This window comes from Xenopus tropicalis, chromosome 2 (assembly GCF_000004195.4).
Source record: "Xenopus tropicalis strain Nigerian chromosome 2, UCB_Xtro_10.0, whole genome shotgun sequence".
Lineage (NCBI taxonomy): Eukaryota > Metazoa > Chordata > Amphibia > Anura > Pipidae > Xenopus > Xenopus tropicalis.
In genome coordinates this window covers 127,497,617-127,515,465 of record NC_030678.2, presented here as the reverse complement: position 1 = coordinate 127,515,465, position 17,849 = coordinate 127,497,617, and the positions used below count along the sequence as shown (strand labels likewise).

General features: G+C 37.7%; 1 protein-coding gene across 1 annotated transcript in view; it reads right to left on the bottom strand.

Moving 5' to 3' along the window:
- Nucleotides 1-16,800, bottom strand: part of dach1 (dachshund family transcription factor 1) — a gene marked incomplete at its 5' end in the record, with an annotated part of 209,147 nt that extends 192,347 nt beyond the window's left edge. The window contains 1 exon segment of the mRNA NM_001078708.1: nt 15,995-16,800. Within this exon segment, the coding sequence (NP_001072176.1) occupies nt 15,995-16,800 (806 nt within the window).
- Nucleotides 16,801-17,849: the final 1,049 nt, after the last annotated feature.

Genomic DNA, 17,849 nt, shown 5'->3' with positions numbered 1-17,849 from the left:
ACAAAGCCATGATTATGAAATCACTTTCAATAGCTCAGTCGTATTCATGGTGTGCAAAGCGGGCTAAGAAACATTAGCTGCTTTTTGAAGCCTGTGTCATCTCAGATGGATGAAAATGAAGGACACAAGCAGTAACATGAAAAACCTGTAGTGAAATTGTAAGACCAGCTCCCTGAAGATAAACCAGCAAATACTTATTTTAAAAAAAAAATTGTATTACCAAGCTGGAATTGAAAGAGACCTTTTTACAACATCTGACCCCCATATGGTTCATAAGGATTTTGTGTTCCAATTAATAATTTAAGAAGATTGAGAGGGTTATTATTATTTTTTAAATGGGGCTGTCACTTATTAAAACACCTGCGAATAAACTTCTAGTTAACCCCAGTTTATTTTAATGGCCCACTTTACTTGATTTCCTTTTTGGTTTTCTAGAAAGAGCAGAATATATATTTATTTTCTGTGTTTCACCAAGGCAATTTAGCCTTGCCATTTGTATACTGTCGTACTGGCAATCAGGCCATAAACACAATTTTATCTCCCCCTGGGCTCCTATTGTCTTTAAAATCTAATTTAAAGAAGCCAGAAGGGGTTGCGGAGCACTGAACAACTTGTGGGTGTTACATGGCATCATTAGGGGCGTGACAGGACCTTAAATGATACTTTCCATAGATAGAACAAGTATGAGTTGTTTTAATAATATATAATAAAAGACAACATAAATCTATGACAACATATGTATTGCCCTGTAGTTAGAATAGTGTTCATTGAACATTTGAGAATATAGTGCTCCATTATTCCTTCAGTACATGTCCACATGAGCAAACTATCTGCTAGAGTGTCTGCCAGCTTACTGAAAAGACAGGTCACTGGTATGGCTTACAGTTATTCAGACAACACGTATAAAAAGTTAAAGGAGCTCTATTGTTGGTCATCGTGGTACACTTACTAGGTGGCACATATCCTATCAGGTTATAGACATTTTACACAAAAAAGATAAAGCTTGTTCTGCTCCATAATTTCAACCTAGTGCAAGGTGAACACACCCTTCATATAAGATCATGTAAGATAAACTGAATTGAGAAACATGCTCCCCTGGAACTGCACAATTATGAAACCTGAAATAAAGAAACTGATTACTTTAAGAGCATTGATGTGGTGTAAACTACTATAGCTATAATATGTCATTGCAAAACGTGGGGGCTGACAATACCCTAAACCTGTCATCTGCTTTCACATCTAATGTAACAGTTTTATAACAGGAAATCCTTTGTAGCAGATTTATGGGATATGGGCACTAGCCACTGTAGTAAAAGCTGTTAGTTTACTGCTATGATATGAAGTCCCAAAAGCCACCAATGATTTATTTAAGTGGGTTAAAAAAACACAAGTTCACTTGTCGTCTTTGTATATGTGTGCATTAGTGTGTTAGTGTTTCAATAGCATAACCTACAGACAATACATTAAAGGGCAGTTATGTGCTATAATGTACAGCTAGTTTGCAATGTCTCTAAAGCATGAAATAGTAATAATAGAATACAGTACACAAGTGTAGGCTGTTCATTTTAATAGCTATTCCATTATAATTCCTACCTGTGACATCAATGGTGTAGACACTGTACATGGTCAGTCACCATTGCTCTATTTGTATTTCTAGGGCCAGATTTATTAACATATGTATTTTTCTGTTTCCCTGAGTTTATTCATCCATGCTTTTAAGTAGGGCCGTGCATAGGGCCATATAAGTCTGCAGTAAGACTAAAATTCAGGTCTAAATCTGAGCTTAAATGGAAATGCTTCTCTGATGTCATTCCATTACATGAAATGTTACTGTAATTCAGTTTTAATGTATTTTACCGTATAAATACAAAACTATTTTTGCTTTCATTTGGTATAATGCTTGTCTCTGGCTTAGCTATTTAGTACTGCCCTATGTGGTTTATGTAGGAATTCCCAGCAAAGGTCTCTGATAGAGTGATCCCCCAAGAGATCCACTGGTGAACAGTATTCTTCTAGTAATGACATCATAGCACAAGACACATGACTTAGTATTTTCTCTGGAGCTGTATAATAGCTGAGGTGGGCAGAGAGGAATAATTCTGGGAGAAGAAGGCCCCACTAGCTGAAGCTTACAAATGAAAAGTTGGCTACATTGATACCATCGAAGATGGACTGGTCCTAATCAATATGGGGTTGGATAATAATTATCAACCTCTGATAAGTTAATTTGTGTGTGCTTATGATAGCCTACAACTTTTGGGAGGCTTGACACTAGGCTAAGGATAGAATAATCAGAGTTGGGGTTTTTTTGGGAAGGGGGGACCAAAAGCAGGCGTTGGTCAGGTCCTGCTAACAGTTGGATCCTTGCAGAGATACAGCTGTAGATGGGGGGCAAGGTAGAGTATATTGTATTTTTAAATTGTGGACTTAAACTGTAAAATGTCCTGGTCCTTTAATGACTTAACTCACATGATATAGGCCTTGAAACACTGCACACACTTTATACACTAACAATGTTATTTAATGGACTAGAGCTAGTAGTGAATCTAAATAATCAGGGCTACATCTTACATTGATTTTATAGAGTTTTTCTTTCTCACAATATAATTATGTTTGACTTTTGCCTCATTGTCAAAAAATAGCTAAAATATGTAACACTTTAGTTAACTTATTTAATTACAGAGTGAGTATATAAAGAAAATATGGGTTATCTGACAATTTTTTCAAAGCAGCGTGCCTTGGAAATGTTAAAAACGTACAGATAATTTGTGTTCTGAAATGGAGAAGAAGCTCATAATTGCTCATAATTGCAAATCATGCAATAAATGCTAAGCTACATAAATGAATTCTGTGCTGAAAGTAAAACAAAGCTTATTGACATGCAAGTGCAAACTCACTGTAATTTAGAACAATCTCTTTTCTAAAGATAACAAAGCCATGTCTATATAATTCAGTCATCTTGACTGGCAAATGGAGAATTGAGAATTTAATGGTACTGTACTTAAATAGTTTAAATAAAATTTAAAGCACCCTACAAAATGGCTAAGTGATCACACTGTACAAGAGAACTATATATACAATCAGGGGAATATAGGGAGAAGAAGTCAAAATTATTCACTTTATTTATTATTATCCCCCCAATTTAAAAAAAAAAAATACATACATTTTTATTTATCTATAGGCTTAAGGGACCACATCTTTTATGGTTAAAACGTAGCATCAAAATGTCTAGAACTGACAGCTGTCATCCCCACTGGTTTCAATGAGAAAGGTGTGAAATCTCCACACTAGTGAATTATTATCCGTTTTCCATTAAATAAAATGTGGGGGGGGGGGGCAGCGGGGCATGATTCAGATCAGATGTTATGCAAGCATGCAAAATATCAATTTTCTCCTTTTTATCTCCAAATTCCAAGATGTGTGAATTCTTTGAAAGCTGTATTTGTACTTGCAATTGTAAATGACCTGCATTCTGTGTTTGCCATTGGCATTTATACACGGCATCCTGGATAATGGATCTCATACCTGTACGATATAAAGAATCAATGAACAGTAGGAGGGATGAACAGTAACCTTAGGACTTTCCATCAAGCACTGTCAAACATTTACTGTGGAGTCAACCTTTAAACTGGTCCCAGCTCAAAAATGTATCCACTACAATAAATTGCAGGTGCCACCTTTAGAATATTTTGAATTCTGGAAAAAAAACATCAGAAAGTACCAGAGATAAAATGAAAAATATATTCTATAGATGCTGTACTTTTCCAATCCATAAACTATTTGTTTATATGAAAACTTGCCTGTTACAGGGTGGGACAAAGAATATGACATTATAGAGTGTAGGTTCTTTTGGGCAGGGCCCTCATCACCTCTTGTATCAGTTATTAGCTGCTTTGTATGTAATTCTACATGTCCAGTGTATAAATCCAATTATTGTACAGCACTGCAGTATATATTGGTGCTTTCTAAATACATTTTAATAGTAATAATAATGTAGTTCTTACATGACTGGAAAGTCAATTGTTCTTGTGCTTGGGTTTTTAAAGACTACATGGTACAGTCTAGACATTCTTGTATACACTAATGTACAGTATATATAATAAATGACAGTAGGATGTGTTCCTGATGCCAATAATATTTGAGTGCACAACCCTAGGGCAACTCTAGCACTCACTGTGACCCTTTGTGATGTACCTTGTCTGGTTAAACTGGCAACTGGGGGGTTAGAGGACAGACTGGGTGCTAATAGATTAGCCACTTGTATGCCATTGCTGACAAGCCCAGGGAGTTCATTTTAAAAGGCTGAAGCCTCACCTGCCTGTCACATAAAACATAAAATACAAAATCCAGTAAATGTAAAGGTTCTGTGTTTTATAAGAAATGCAAATATTTACATGTGTCCTTGTTTTACAATGAAAAAAAAACCCCCAGTTTTTACAATAAAAACTGCTCCACTGCAATGAATGACATTTTATATTTGCAAACCTCATCACTTCAGTTGTTAAAGAAGTGTATTCTAACAGCATATCATAATAGGCAATACACAAAATACTAGGAGACAAGGGATATCAGGTACCCTTTTTAAGCAATTCCCCAGTTACACTATTTAAATCAGTTGATACTTGATAATGTTATGACCAATCAGGGTATAGTGTATTTTATGAAGTGGTTCTTAATGGATATATTTTAAGTAACCATGTCACACAAGTAAAACTGCTGGATTTGTTTAATTCTCTTTTAAATCCAGACCACACAGATGTGTATAATTCTGATCAGCAATATTCCAATGTTTTATTTGCACATAATCCCATTGCTGTTGTGTCAGACTCCTGTTGTTGTAAAACTGCTTCAATCTCCACTGCTGGCAAAGCTGAAGATATTTCACAGTGTTTAATTGCTCGGTGGATTTTTCCTTTTTAAAATTTGTTGATATGTACCTTGTAGGGTAAATGCTATCAGTCCATACCTTCAGGCTACTAAAAAAAAAACTAGAAAACATTAAAAAAAGGATTGTTTTGTCCCTATTATAGATCTCTGCAGCTTAGCTACCATCAAGGAAACAAGGTACTTTAATTTTACAGAAAAAAGAAAATCAGTAAAACAAAAAAATAATGTTTGAGTAAATAGAACTGATGGGATTTCGGCATAACAGATCCCATACCTGTATTTTTCTTTTATTTAATGTCAATGTAAACTGTTCAGTGCTATTTATAAACGTTTCAGCTACTTCCTAGTTAGTGTGCCATATCAGCAGATATTTAGCAGGTCTTGGATGTCCTCCTGTATAAAAGAAAAAACTGTCAGTCACAGGATAGTGTTCCTGCAGAGCCATTCTTACGATCATTAACTTGTAAATAAAACCTTCTGTTTTTTGAAAACATATGCACTTGCACAGAATGAATTACTAATAAATACTATTCCAGTCTATATTCTTTTAAAAACATTTTTAATTGATAGTAAAGGTTTTGGTTATTGTAACTGCAGCTGAAAGCAGTATTTGCCTGTGCATAGCTGGTTCTGTCTCTAGAAATAATGTAGCAATATTTAGCATTGCATGCTTGCCACAGTTCTGTAAATCAGTGGTCCAAACCACAAGGGAACAAAAAAGACACACAGGTACTGCTTTAAATAGCACTTATATTTACATATTACTTGAAAACCACAGAACAATGTTAATGACTCTATACTGGAATGTAGCTTAGCATTACAATTTCATTAGGCACAATTCTATTTTTGGGTGTACAGCCCCTTTGAAGCTTATGAAAACAGACATCTAATTGGTTGCTATGGGTTACTGGACTTTATACTAGTGTTTTAATATAATCATCTATTTCCTACTCTTATCATAAAAGAATGATTAAAGGGGAAATATACACCTATGTTCAACCAAACAACATATAAAAAATGTTTTAATAAAAAATGTGTTGCTTGTCTTACTATTAAGGAGGCAGTTCATTCAACTAGGAAAGGTCATTTGATTAAATACCTTCTCCTGCTTTCACATTTGTGTTAAAGAACCAAGAATGGCCAATCCAACATAAACTAATACACCTTTCAGTTTCACTGTTCTGCACTATTCCGTGCAACAAACACAGAAAAACTATACTTATTTTTTCAAAACAATCAACAGAAAGCATTAACACTAAACACAGGGGTACATTTCTCCTTTGCATATGATTAATTACAGAAGGACATTGTACTAATGGAATGTAAGCTATACAAAACTATTTGTGCTGATTTAGAGCAGCTGCGTTTGATAATGAATTTAGCCATATTGCAGGCAGCTATTTTGAGAAGCCTGGAGAAAATCAGGATATGTCCTTTTGTATATTTTTAGCATCGCCGTTCACTTTAAGAAATAGGAAGCATGCACACAGAACCAAAACCGCTATACAAACTGCTACAATAAATGGTTTATTTTTAAACAATGATGTAAACGGCTACATTTATATTGTGGCAGAAGTAATGGGCCTGTGACAGCCAGAATAACATCTTCGTTTATTCAAATGGAGTCTTATTTTTAGCAGTTCCTGCTGGAAGAACAATACATAACTGACACCACCACTTCCCAAGTTATTAAAGAAATCATATTTCCTCCCAAATCCATACCTTGCACAGTTGGATGACGATACCATTTCTATTTACTATCACGATTACGTATTTACTGCACTCTTACGTAATCTAGAGAATAGGCATAATTATACTATAAAAAAAGATCAAAACTACTCTAGATATCCTATCAATCCATTTATTGTGCATTCATGTGCGAACAAAACATCTGGGGTCAGATCCTCTTAAAGTAACAGTTTCTGCCGTCCATGTTGTCTTGTAGATTGACAAAACTTTACATATTTATACTAAAATTGTAATATATAATTTTGTGCATTCATAGGATTGGGAGCCACTACATTCCATGCATTGCTAATGCTTCACAGAATAGATCTCCCTTGTGACCAATGCACTTTTATCAGTGTCTATGGAGAATGCAACAGTAAAGCAGTATGGCAGCTACCACTTTTATTCATATATCTAATCATGCTGAGAATAAATGCCCTGTGCCCTTGACAAACGTATTCCAAAATGAATAATTTATAGAAAATGACATGGACCATAAATTCTGCTGATTACAAGTTTAAGTATAGAAGTGAAATTCTTAACGATACTCCCCCAAAGTTGAATGTGTCGTCAGTAACTGATCATATGAAAATCTATTTGCAAGATGACGCTTTTTCTGTGAAATAAAATACATTTACACTTTTCATTCGTCTCATTGTTAGGCTGAAAATCGAAGCCAGACAAAGGGAGGAATTAAAAGTGTAAATGTATTTCATTTCACAAAAAGCTTCATTTTACAAAAAGGGTTTCCATCCAAGCAGCGTTCTGCAATCTCTATTGAAGTCACTGATAGTGCTGTCTGTCCATACTGTGACAGTTAGACAAAAGCTGAAATGTATTAAACATAGCAATCCATCATCTTGCAGATGGTAAGCAGAAGCCAGCAAAGTTCATACACTGTGACTGCGCACTGCTAACAATGGCTGGAATGGTAACAGCTACTGTCGAACCTTAGCGTCGCTCACTGCAAGTTCTACCCCAGTAACTTTGCTTTTGAGCACAATGATAGCTCAAGTAGATCTACGCAGGCAAGACAAAGTCTGTGAAACCCTAACCATCGACTTGCTGATCTGACTACACAATTGTGTTGTTTAATTTGTAATTGCGAAGTTAGGAAGTTTGGAAGCACTGTACAGAGGGGCAAACAGTTCAGTAAAATCTAAAATGTGTGTCTATTGGCTGAAAGGAAAATGTTAGGGGGGGAGAACATTCATGTCGCTGGGCTATTGTCGATTTCCTTTTCAGTTGCCCATTTTATAAGATTTGTAAAGGTTATAGTGCAGGACATGAGTGCAAAAGTGTAACATTAAGCTGAAAATAAAAGTGAGCATTTGTAAAATCGCAAACACACACTTTTCTTAGCATTTTAGCCTTGTCATTTCCAATTTTCTGCTCTTTGGACATGCTTGTATTCAAATTCTGGAACATCTATTCAGCATATCAATCCTAATTAGACAATCTGTGTCTGGAAAGGATGAGAGCTAGGTTATTTGCATAATTTAATCATAAATACTCAGTGATACATATTTCCAAATGCATTTGTACAATTATCTTTTCATCCTTAGGGCAATGGTATTAATATGATTAGGCAATATTTCTGGAAAAAAAAAACAGGCAAGTATGCACTCTTTTTAACTGCAGCTTAAGGCGATATGAAAAATTAATTAATTTCTGAGGAAAATCAATTTCTCTACGTGACCACATTAGAGACTACTAAACGAAGGCTCAACGTCCTTTCTCCAAAAGAGCATTTTTTCCCCTCCTAAACTGTGATTGTTGAGTGAACATTCTAATAATCATGTTGTTAAAAGAAATGGAATTATTGTAATATCAGCCAATTATAAATACAGCATTAGAGGGAATATATCTAACAGTAAAAGAATTCAAGGAGATATTCTGCACACTTCTTGACTATTAAATCTGCCCATTTCCCTTAATTACTTGGCTCTGATTATTGCAAATTTAGTTTAATCAAAAATCAATATTTTATAAACTAGGAATCTAAATCCATTCAGGGTGATTTTATTGTGTATTGTTAATTTCTCGTTGTGATATTTCAAAAATCTAAAACATGGAATGAATTTGTCATCCCCTATTACGTACCCAGGTGGTTAATCCTGTTTAAGAAAAAGTCACTGCCTTGTATGTTAATTACTCGGGGAAAATGCGATTTGAAATGTATCTTTTATTTTTCCTGAGTGAACAAAAATACAAATGACTGCATGCAAATGGGCAATATTCATTTAATTTGCATGAAGGTGCTCGAGCAAATTTTTGATTCTAGGAAGCTCATTTTTCATGCATTTTGTCTTTCATCATAATCTAACATCTGTCATTCCTTTTTGAAGTTATTATCAGCTATATTCCCTCATGGAAGCGGTTGCTGGGTGACCGGTATCTTAGCACCCACATTGACAGGAACAGATGTGAATATGATCAAGAGATTTCCCCGAGGTACCTCAAATCACAAACAACTTGTGTAAAAAACAAACAGTATCCATGTCATTCGCCCACCGAGCCCCCTTCTGTACTGGGCCAGCCTTCCTTATGCCACTTTTAGCAACTAACCCATAGACTTCCTTCTGATATCCCTTCCATAGAAACATAAATCACTTAGAAATTACATAACCACTCTAAGAATTGTCAGTAATGTATGACAGCCTGTGTATATGTGTATATATATATATATACTCTACATACAAGAAATACATTTATGTTTTTCACAAAATGTTCTTTTTCCACATTGCAAATAATAATATTTTAAATAGCACCCTTAATGTGTATTTTTCACAAGCAATAGAAAACAGCAATTAACACAAGAAATAAAATTGAAATTAATTCTGTGATGCTGCCATATACTGGCCTGCAGAAACCTAATGTTCATGATGTCTAGGGACAAAGGTAAATTACAAGCACATCAATAAATGTATTGAGACAAAACAATGCTGTGTTTAAAGAGAGAATTGGTTATAGATTGCAATGCAAATGATACATGTATATACAGTAAGTGGGATCTGAGCACTATTGCTCTATTCTTCTATAAAGAACAAAAAGGATCCTGGGTAATTTATTGTGACTGGTTATGCTATTGTGAACAGGCAGCATACAGTATATAACAATTATTGCATTTGCCTGTCTCTGTGTTTAGTGGTCATGGGATAATTGTTACTTCCAAGAAATGAAATATTTACAGAATAAAGCATTACAGCTGTCCAAACAAAATTTGAGTAAGGGTTCCATTAGCTGCATTTATTATACTTGACATGCACACATATTTACCCTTTTATTTATTTGTTTATTTATGTTTTTATTTGTATTTCTAAAATAGTGGATGGTTGCATTTACAAGTAAATCATTCCTAAAGTGCATGCAAATTGTAATAATACATGTGTAAATGAATGTAAGGGTGACCTGTAGGAGGGATTGGCCAGGAATTTGCTGACTATTATCCCATGGGATGACTTGTATAAATGTAATTCTATGGTTTCATTAAAGCAGGTCAAGTTGTTATCCCTTGGGGCTCTGAGACATCTTGAAACATGGTAGAACCACTGCTGGTTAAAAGTCCACTTGTAGTAGAAAAGCTGACAGTTTGAACAAAAAAAAAATCTACTGACGTTAGACAAGGCACTACTTTTGTGATCAGTAATAATATGAGAAGATCATTTTAATTAAAAGGAGTATTAATAGAAAGCAAATATTTCTACAAGGACAAACCATCTCAACAAATACAAGTCTCCGATCTCTGTGTAGAGGTATTGTTAATACATAAGGTACGCAGTGCTCTTTATGAAACCACAATCAAGTGTCTGACGAAGCCTTGACAGGGGTATCACATTCTAATCTATGAGATACTAATGAGGGACACAGTTTCCAAATGTGAAATAAATCACTTTTGCCGTCGAAAAATCCATCTGCAGCACGGCAGTCACTGTTACACCGTCACGTGGTCTTTAAAGGCACTCGTAGTTGTTTTATAAATGCATATAAATTACCTGAACCAGTCCAAGTGGGCCACTTCTTAGCGCTGTCAAAATCAATTCCAACCCACTTCAAGACTGACAGTAGGCCACATCTAATTGGCAATAAGGCATGATTGAGGATTCGTGTCTAAATTACAAGTGATACATCACACTGCTTTCTGCAGCATCCAATGTCATTCGAAGGAATGTTTATTTTAGGGGATACGTATTCTGCTCAGTATCCCATATATATATATATATATGTATTATACTTTAAATATGTCCTATTTGTTCCCACAGGCAATGGTTGTTCATCAGGATATCCTTGGTTACAAATGTACATAGATATAATCTGTTTTCTTAATAAAATAATATTGCATTTCTCAAGAGAAAACAGCAATAGTTTAGTCTAAACATTGTCGATATACAAATGTTCAATATCACCCAATTACCCTTAATTGAAGCCTTAAGTTTTTCCATTATTCAGCCACACTTTACACTGAAGAAATTAATTGTTAATTCACTCTGATTATTATTTCCATTATAATATTTATCATATTCAGTCTTTTGGTGCTGAATTTTAGGCTCTCTGAATGCTGCAGTTAAATTAAATATATGAATATATAGTAACTGGTTTTTGCTCACCTGCCACGGTCAACCCAAAACCATTTCTCTAGCAGGTTTTTGCCTAGGAATTACCGCAGGTTAAATGTGAGTAAAAAGAAGCTTGCATGTTTTTTTTTCTACGCGAGTACTAGTGACTCCTTGTCTGACCTTGGGCAAGCTGCATTTAATTGTGCCTCTGGCTATTCAGCTGTAATTGAGTAGTAACAGAATGGCTATAAGTGTAAATTGCTTTGAGGGCCTTTGGAAAGGTAATCTATAGATACTAAATTTTGATTATGACAGGTGATATAGATTTTTCAAAGATATACTTTCCAAAGATAATAGATCAACAGAATGTGGCTTCGAGCTCTTATAACATTCAACGTGAACATCATTTAACCCCTTTACGAGCATTAGAAAATGGTTTGGTGCGGGCGCCCGGCAGCTCATCTTACCCACCAAGCGGCAACCACAATATGTACTCTGACCACAACTCACCGCGTTCAATGGAAAGTAGGTTGTAAGTTACTAGAGCTACATTTCTGTTGTTGATTCTATTTCTGGGTAGGGCTTTAACTTCATGTAACATGTAGTTAGCCCAGAAAACAAATATATATGTAATATGTAATTCTTATTAATTTAAGCTCTAGATATTCACACAGATTCCCTAGTCATCTATATATCTTTATCTAGTTATCAATGCAAAATCATTTTACTGTATGCTAAGCACACATAAAAATTGACTCATTTAGCCGCCATGTTTGCAATGGCTTTCATTGACTCTTAGCGCTCAAGGGGTTAATAGAAGAAATAGGCACATTGCTACATTGATTATAAATTTAAAGTAAAATGAATATCTATTGAAGGTGTAATTCATGAAAACATTTGTCTCGTTTCTGTTTGAAAATGAGTCAAGGCAGAGAAATGACATTCCACTGTCAGATTTTAACCATTTAGGGAGCAATCAAAATCACTTTTTGAACTATATTCCCCAGTTGACCAACCATTTTCATACAGGAGCACAATTGACTTGATTATTGCAAATAGTCCATGAACTAAAAAAAAACAAAAAAAAAACATATGTAAACATAGAGTAAATTCACTTGTGTGCCATGCATACCTTCCCCTATGGGCAGGCACTAAAGGCTGCCTTTATATAACCCAGATTCAGTCAACTTGAAAAAAGTGTCAAGGAAGTTCTGTAACTTTAGTCCAGGAAACTAAACTGATTCTACTAATAATTCAATCAGGAACTGACTGTTAGCCATATATTCCCATAACAGAGATATATATTAAAGAAAAGACTAGGCACCTACCACTGCTTAATACTGTATATTATACAAAAGGATCATTTAAAAATTACTCTGATACTAAAAGAATCACTTTCACAGTGATAAACTAGTGGAATCAGTAGGGGATGGAACAATAAAAACCAACAGTACTAGTATTATCATTATCATTATTATTATTAACAACAATTTACGAAGCACCAACATATCACTCACCACTGTACAAAAGAACCTGATCTTTGGTAGCCAAAAACATAAATATCCCCATTATATACAAACTTGCCCCTCGAGATGCAGCTTTGTGGTAAGTGAATAAACAGTTCTCCCCATCCGAACAAGCTTAAAGTGCAGTGTGTAATTCACAAGTGTATAAAGGGACGATTTACAGAGACCACCTGCGACTTTTACACCTGCACTCCAAAAAACACATGTACTTGGGGCAACCTGACAGCGAGTTAAGCAGAGACTGTATCGTGCATAACCCTGCCTAAGGGCACACCAAGTTTTTATTCTCTTTAGAGAACACTAAATTATTGAGACAGTGGAACAAAGCAGTTTCACTCACAATGTTATTTGAAACCTCACAAACAAAAATATTATTTCTCTGGTAATAACCACCAGACCTATCATTAATTACTAGTTATGAACAACTGACACTTATAACTGCAAAGATGAACAATATTTAAAGCAAACAGTTCTGTCACGTCATTAAGCTTTGCCTCAACAACTCTATAATAAAAATTGTCCGAAATAATTCTTTCTAAGAAATTTTGTCATAAAAGAATGGTTGTAATAGGTTATAAGTAAATAAACTAGCTGCACCAAATATAGATATAGATAGATGATAATAGATATATAGATAGATAGATAGATAGATGATAGATAGATAGAAAGATAGATAGATGATAGAAAAGTTCTGCACTGCATTTGGTAGCAGGCAGTTCTCTGGCCACATTTTGGAGGGCGTATTACAACATTCATGACTAAATAATAAATTCCTAATAAAAGGTTAAAAGTCAAACCGACAACAAACAGACCAACAAATAAGGAAATGACCTTCTGCTGTTTATAGGATAGTACAGGTAAACATTAAACACATGTATAATAATCTCAAGGGCTACCATTTGTTTTGTGTATGCATACTGTGTGTATATTGTACAGTATGTATATTGTACGCATATAGGGGTCATTTCAAGGGGTTGAACTTAATAGACAGCTGTCCTTTTATAACCCAGATTAACTATGTAACATGTCCTGTAGTCTAGGAAACATATAAATGACATATTATACATTTTTTTTCTACATCCTCTCTGAATAAGAGTCAGGGTTAAATATATAATTCTGTATCTTCAATGTTGATAATTCTTGATACTCATAACAGTATGACTAAAGGGAACATTTCTCTTTAAATGTAAAATGATTAAGGACTATTAACAGCCTTACAGATAAAGGCATCAGTTGCAGTGGTTGTTTCTAACAGCCTGCAGATGGTGTTTGCTCACACACGCATCTCTTACGTCCGAAAGTGAAAATTCCACATCAGTTATATATACGCAGAAGAATAATGTGATTAATAAATTATTCCTAGAACCCCCACATGCTCCTGCAGAGAGTCACGTACATTGCCTATTTCAAACTACAAGCCCAGTGTTTATTTATTGTATCAAACAGTATCTGTGGCTAAGTTACTGAGATCATTCTAAGTGCAGAAGAATGGTTATTAATACAAAAACATGAAACATTGGGTGTCATGTATTACATTGTGATGATTTCTGAAAATGCAATCATTTTCCAGGATATTAAGTCGGAATGTGTGGGGGAAATAGCTGACTTCATAGAACTAAAACTTTGTCCTAGAGGTAGTGAATTTGGTCATATCATTACATTATATTGAGCCATTGTATCAGAACTTAATGTTCCCAGATTTCTTAAGGTCCCAAAGAGAGGGAACTTTAATTGTACATGTTGAGACATATTTATTGTCCTTGTCTACATTTTAGCCTGACATCTACATCCAGTGTTCCCATTCCCACAAGAAAAAAATACAGACCGCTGGCGAATGACTTGCTCTTTATAGCGTGCTTCAACACACAAGTTCAACTGCTCATATCCGGTGGGATTTACTTTCAGAAGTGTTACGATAACTAAGCTTAGACCCCTGGGGAAAGACAGCTCTCGGGTGTTTGAATTGTTACTTGCTCTTTTCTTCATTTCAGTCCCATGTGGATTCCACTAACTGCTAAATGATGATATCATAACCAAGTCATCCCACCTATGCTGAACTCTGCTTGCCATATGTCAAACATTCAATCTATCTACAGAGTCTTAGTCCCCTAAGGTGTTGTTTGTTTACAAGAATACACCTAGGTTTCCTAAGCTATTATTTAGCAACTTTTACCAGCGACTTTAATCAGCTCCCCAGCAGATACTTTTCTTAATTCCCAAGTCCCCTCTTAACCATTTTCCTTAATGTATACAGCTTGTTGCTCAGCACTTTGATTCTGCTTCATAAGGAGCCTGGGGGAGTTTAACTTCTAAGCTTCTCTGCTGCTTTGAACATTGCCTGGGCTGAATGTGCACTATGTACAGAATGCCCGAGTTAGGCCAAGGAAGAGAGAACTGTGAGTGTGAGTGCATGTTTATGCTGCCATATCGCCGACAGAGCTGAGCAACATGTATTCTTTTCATTTTTATTTGTGGGTCTGCACAGTTCAAAATCGGTGCAAGCCAGAAATGAAGTGGTGCATCAGGTGTTAATTAGTGGTCAATGCAATCTACTGTCCATTTAGCAAAGAGCCCTCTATCGTTTCTTATAGTGTTAGCCATCTCTCATTGCTGATACGTGCTGCCGCTGGAACTGTTTGTTGAGATCCACAGGACTTCCCAGTTTTGGAAGCTGCTACAGAAATAACATAAACCTGCACTCCTTGTGTTATGATCACTTAAGCTTGCATGATATGCTCATATTAGGCCGAAGGCTATAGGAAAGAGAGTTTTAAGGAATAGTCAGCACCACATGGCAGTGGCAATATAAACTATTACACAGTGACACACCCCCTCTAAGTGATTCTAAGGCAGAACTGAACTGGCTCACACTGGCGGTGCAGCTTTCTAGGATGAGACACACACATTGTAGCTGCTGCTAAACGGTACCAAACAAGGTGTCACTGTGTTGCTAAGTTATGCCTTAGGAACAGATAATATTGGGAAGATCAAGCAATTTCTGTCTATAGGAAGGAGGCAAGTTGGTGCAACACATTAAACATTAGAGATCACATAGCAATATTCTTCCCATGGCTGTGACTGTGCTGCTGCTGATGCTGGGCAGTATGACACTGTTAATGAGTACAATGGTGTTTGGTGGAAGTGAAACCTTTGCAGACACATTAACAGCCCACCCAGCACTGTTTGTAAGGTCTGGATTATGAAGATACCCCTCCCCCAGACCAGTAGCCATGCCTGAGACCCCCAGTTATCCCTCCCACTGAGTGACAGGTGTCTGGGAGTGCAGCAGGTACTCACCTGGCATTGGTGCAGTCATTGTACAAGGTTTCAAAATCCTTCCTGGAAATGAGTTTGCAGCGGTTGACCCCAGGCTGGATGGCCCCCAAGCCCCTCAAGATCCGCACCTGCTCCACATTACACACCACCGGGGTGATCTCCAGCCTTTTCAGTTTGGTGTAGACCGTGTGCAGCCCCCCAACTAAGTGCTTCAAAAAAAGATCAAAAGCTTGGGGGAGGCAGATGAGTTCGCTCCCATCTACTGTGAAAGAAGCCACCTTGGCCCCTCTTAGATCCACCATCCTGCACTCATTGTTCTGGGGGATGTTCTCCACAGGGGACGGAGTGGAGTAGACAGGCTTTCCCGGCAGGTTAGAGGTGGGGGCGCTGCTGCTGCTGCTGTTGCTGCTGGTGGATGTGGTGCTGGTGGATGTAGCCGGGGTGCTGGGGATAATAGAGTTATTATGGTGGCTGCTGCTGCTATTGGTAGTGGTCAAGCTTGGGCTGAGGCTGCTGCTGCTGCAGTTAGTGAGGATCCCATTGCTCCCTCCTCCCCCAGTCCCCGCTGCCCCTTGGCTGCTGCTATTGCTGGCAGTGAGATTGGGAGCCGGACTGCTCAGGCTGCTGGGGGTGACTGGGGTGGCAGCAATAGGCTCTGGCCGGTACAGGCTCTGCCCGGACGAGGAAGGTGCGATTGAAGGCGAAGGAGAATTAGTGGCCGAAGAAGACGAGTTGGTAGAAGAGGACGAGGAAGACGCAGACGAAGAGATCGCTGCCTGAGGAGTCACCAGCTGGGTCGGGGGGATCAAAGCGGCTGGCACAGCCATGGTCGCATACGACTGCCTCCCCGAGGTTACTGTGCTCGGCAAAGTTACAGAGCTTCTATCCACAAATAATAAACAAGTCCCACAAAGCTCTGACGTAGTCACTGAGGGGTAAAGGGGGGGAAAGAGGGACCCCTGAGCGCCCCACTGATTGCAGGGTACTGGCGCCCTCCCAGGATGAGCGGAAAGTTGGGAGCTGGAGAGGAGAGGGGCGGCAGAATCGCGCAGACAGAGAGAGAGAATGACAGGCAGGCAGTGCGGGCTGCTCACTACACCACTAGTTCTTGTTGTCACACGGTGCGCTCAGGGGGGAGGAGCTCAGCCCACAAGCTCCTCTCATGCAGCCATCCCTGTGCCATGGGGCACCATACCGGGCAGGCTGCTGGTACCGCCGTACAACTGCCCTCACTCTGCCTGGCAGCATGGGGAATGCCAAGTTCCCGCCCCACGCCTGGACTTGGGAAACTTTATCATAGACTTGTATGTGTGCTTACATGGGATGCCCGCCCCCGACTGATCCTCTCACCCCTCCACAGTCTCCTGGTGGGGACCTGCTGGGCACCACTTACCTTAAAAGAAAGGGCTCTGGCAGAACATGGGTTTTAGCTTTGTCCTGAACAGAACTCGTCAAAGTTAAGAAAACGTATGTGCTCGTTTATCACAGAAACTAATATTTGTATGTGCAGGACCACAACTATGAGAGAGCTACACCTGTCGCCTCTGCTCGTCCGACCTGATCGCTGGGAAATGGCTAAACCAATCAGTTGCCATAGAGATATCTAATGTAGCTGAATTCAGTTGGTGTCCAACCTGCAACCTGTCTTAATTACTTATCCCAGCCTGGGCTGTTGGGTGAATCTGAGTTCTGCAATAGCTGGAGGCTTGGTCAGACAGTGAGATCAGCTTCCCACATATCTACTGTTACAAGCCACTGATGATGCAGGGAAAATGGCAGACACTTTGGATAAGCCTGACTTAGATTGGCAAAGTGTCCCTGCCTGGGACTCCATAATAGCCAGAAGCTCTAATTGAGTTGCTCCTGCATTTTCCCA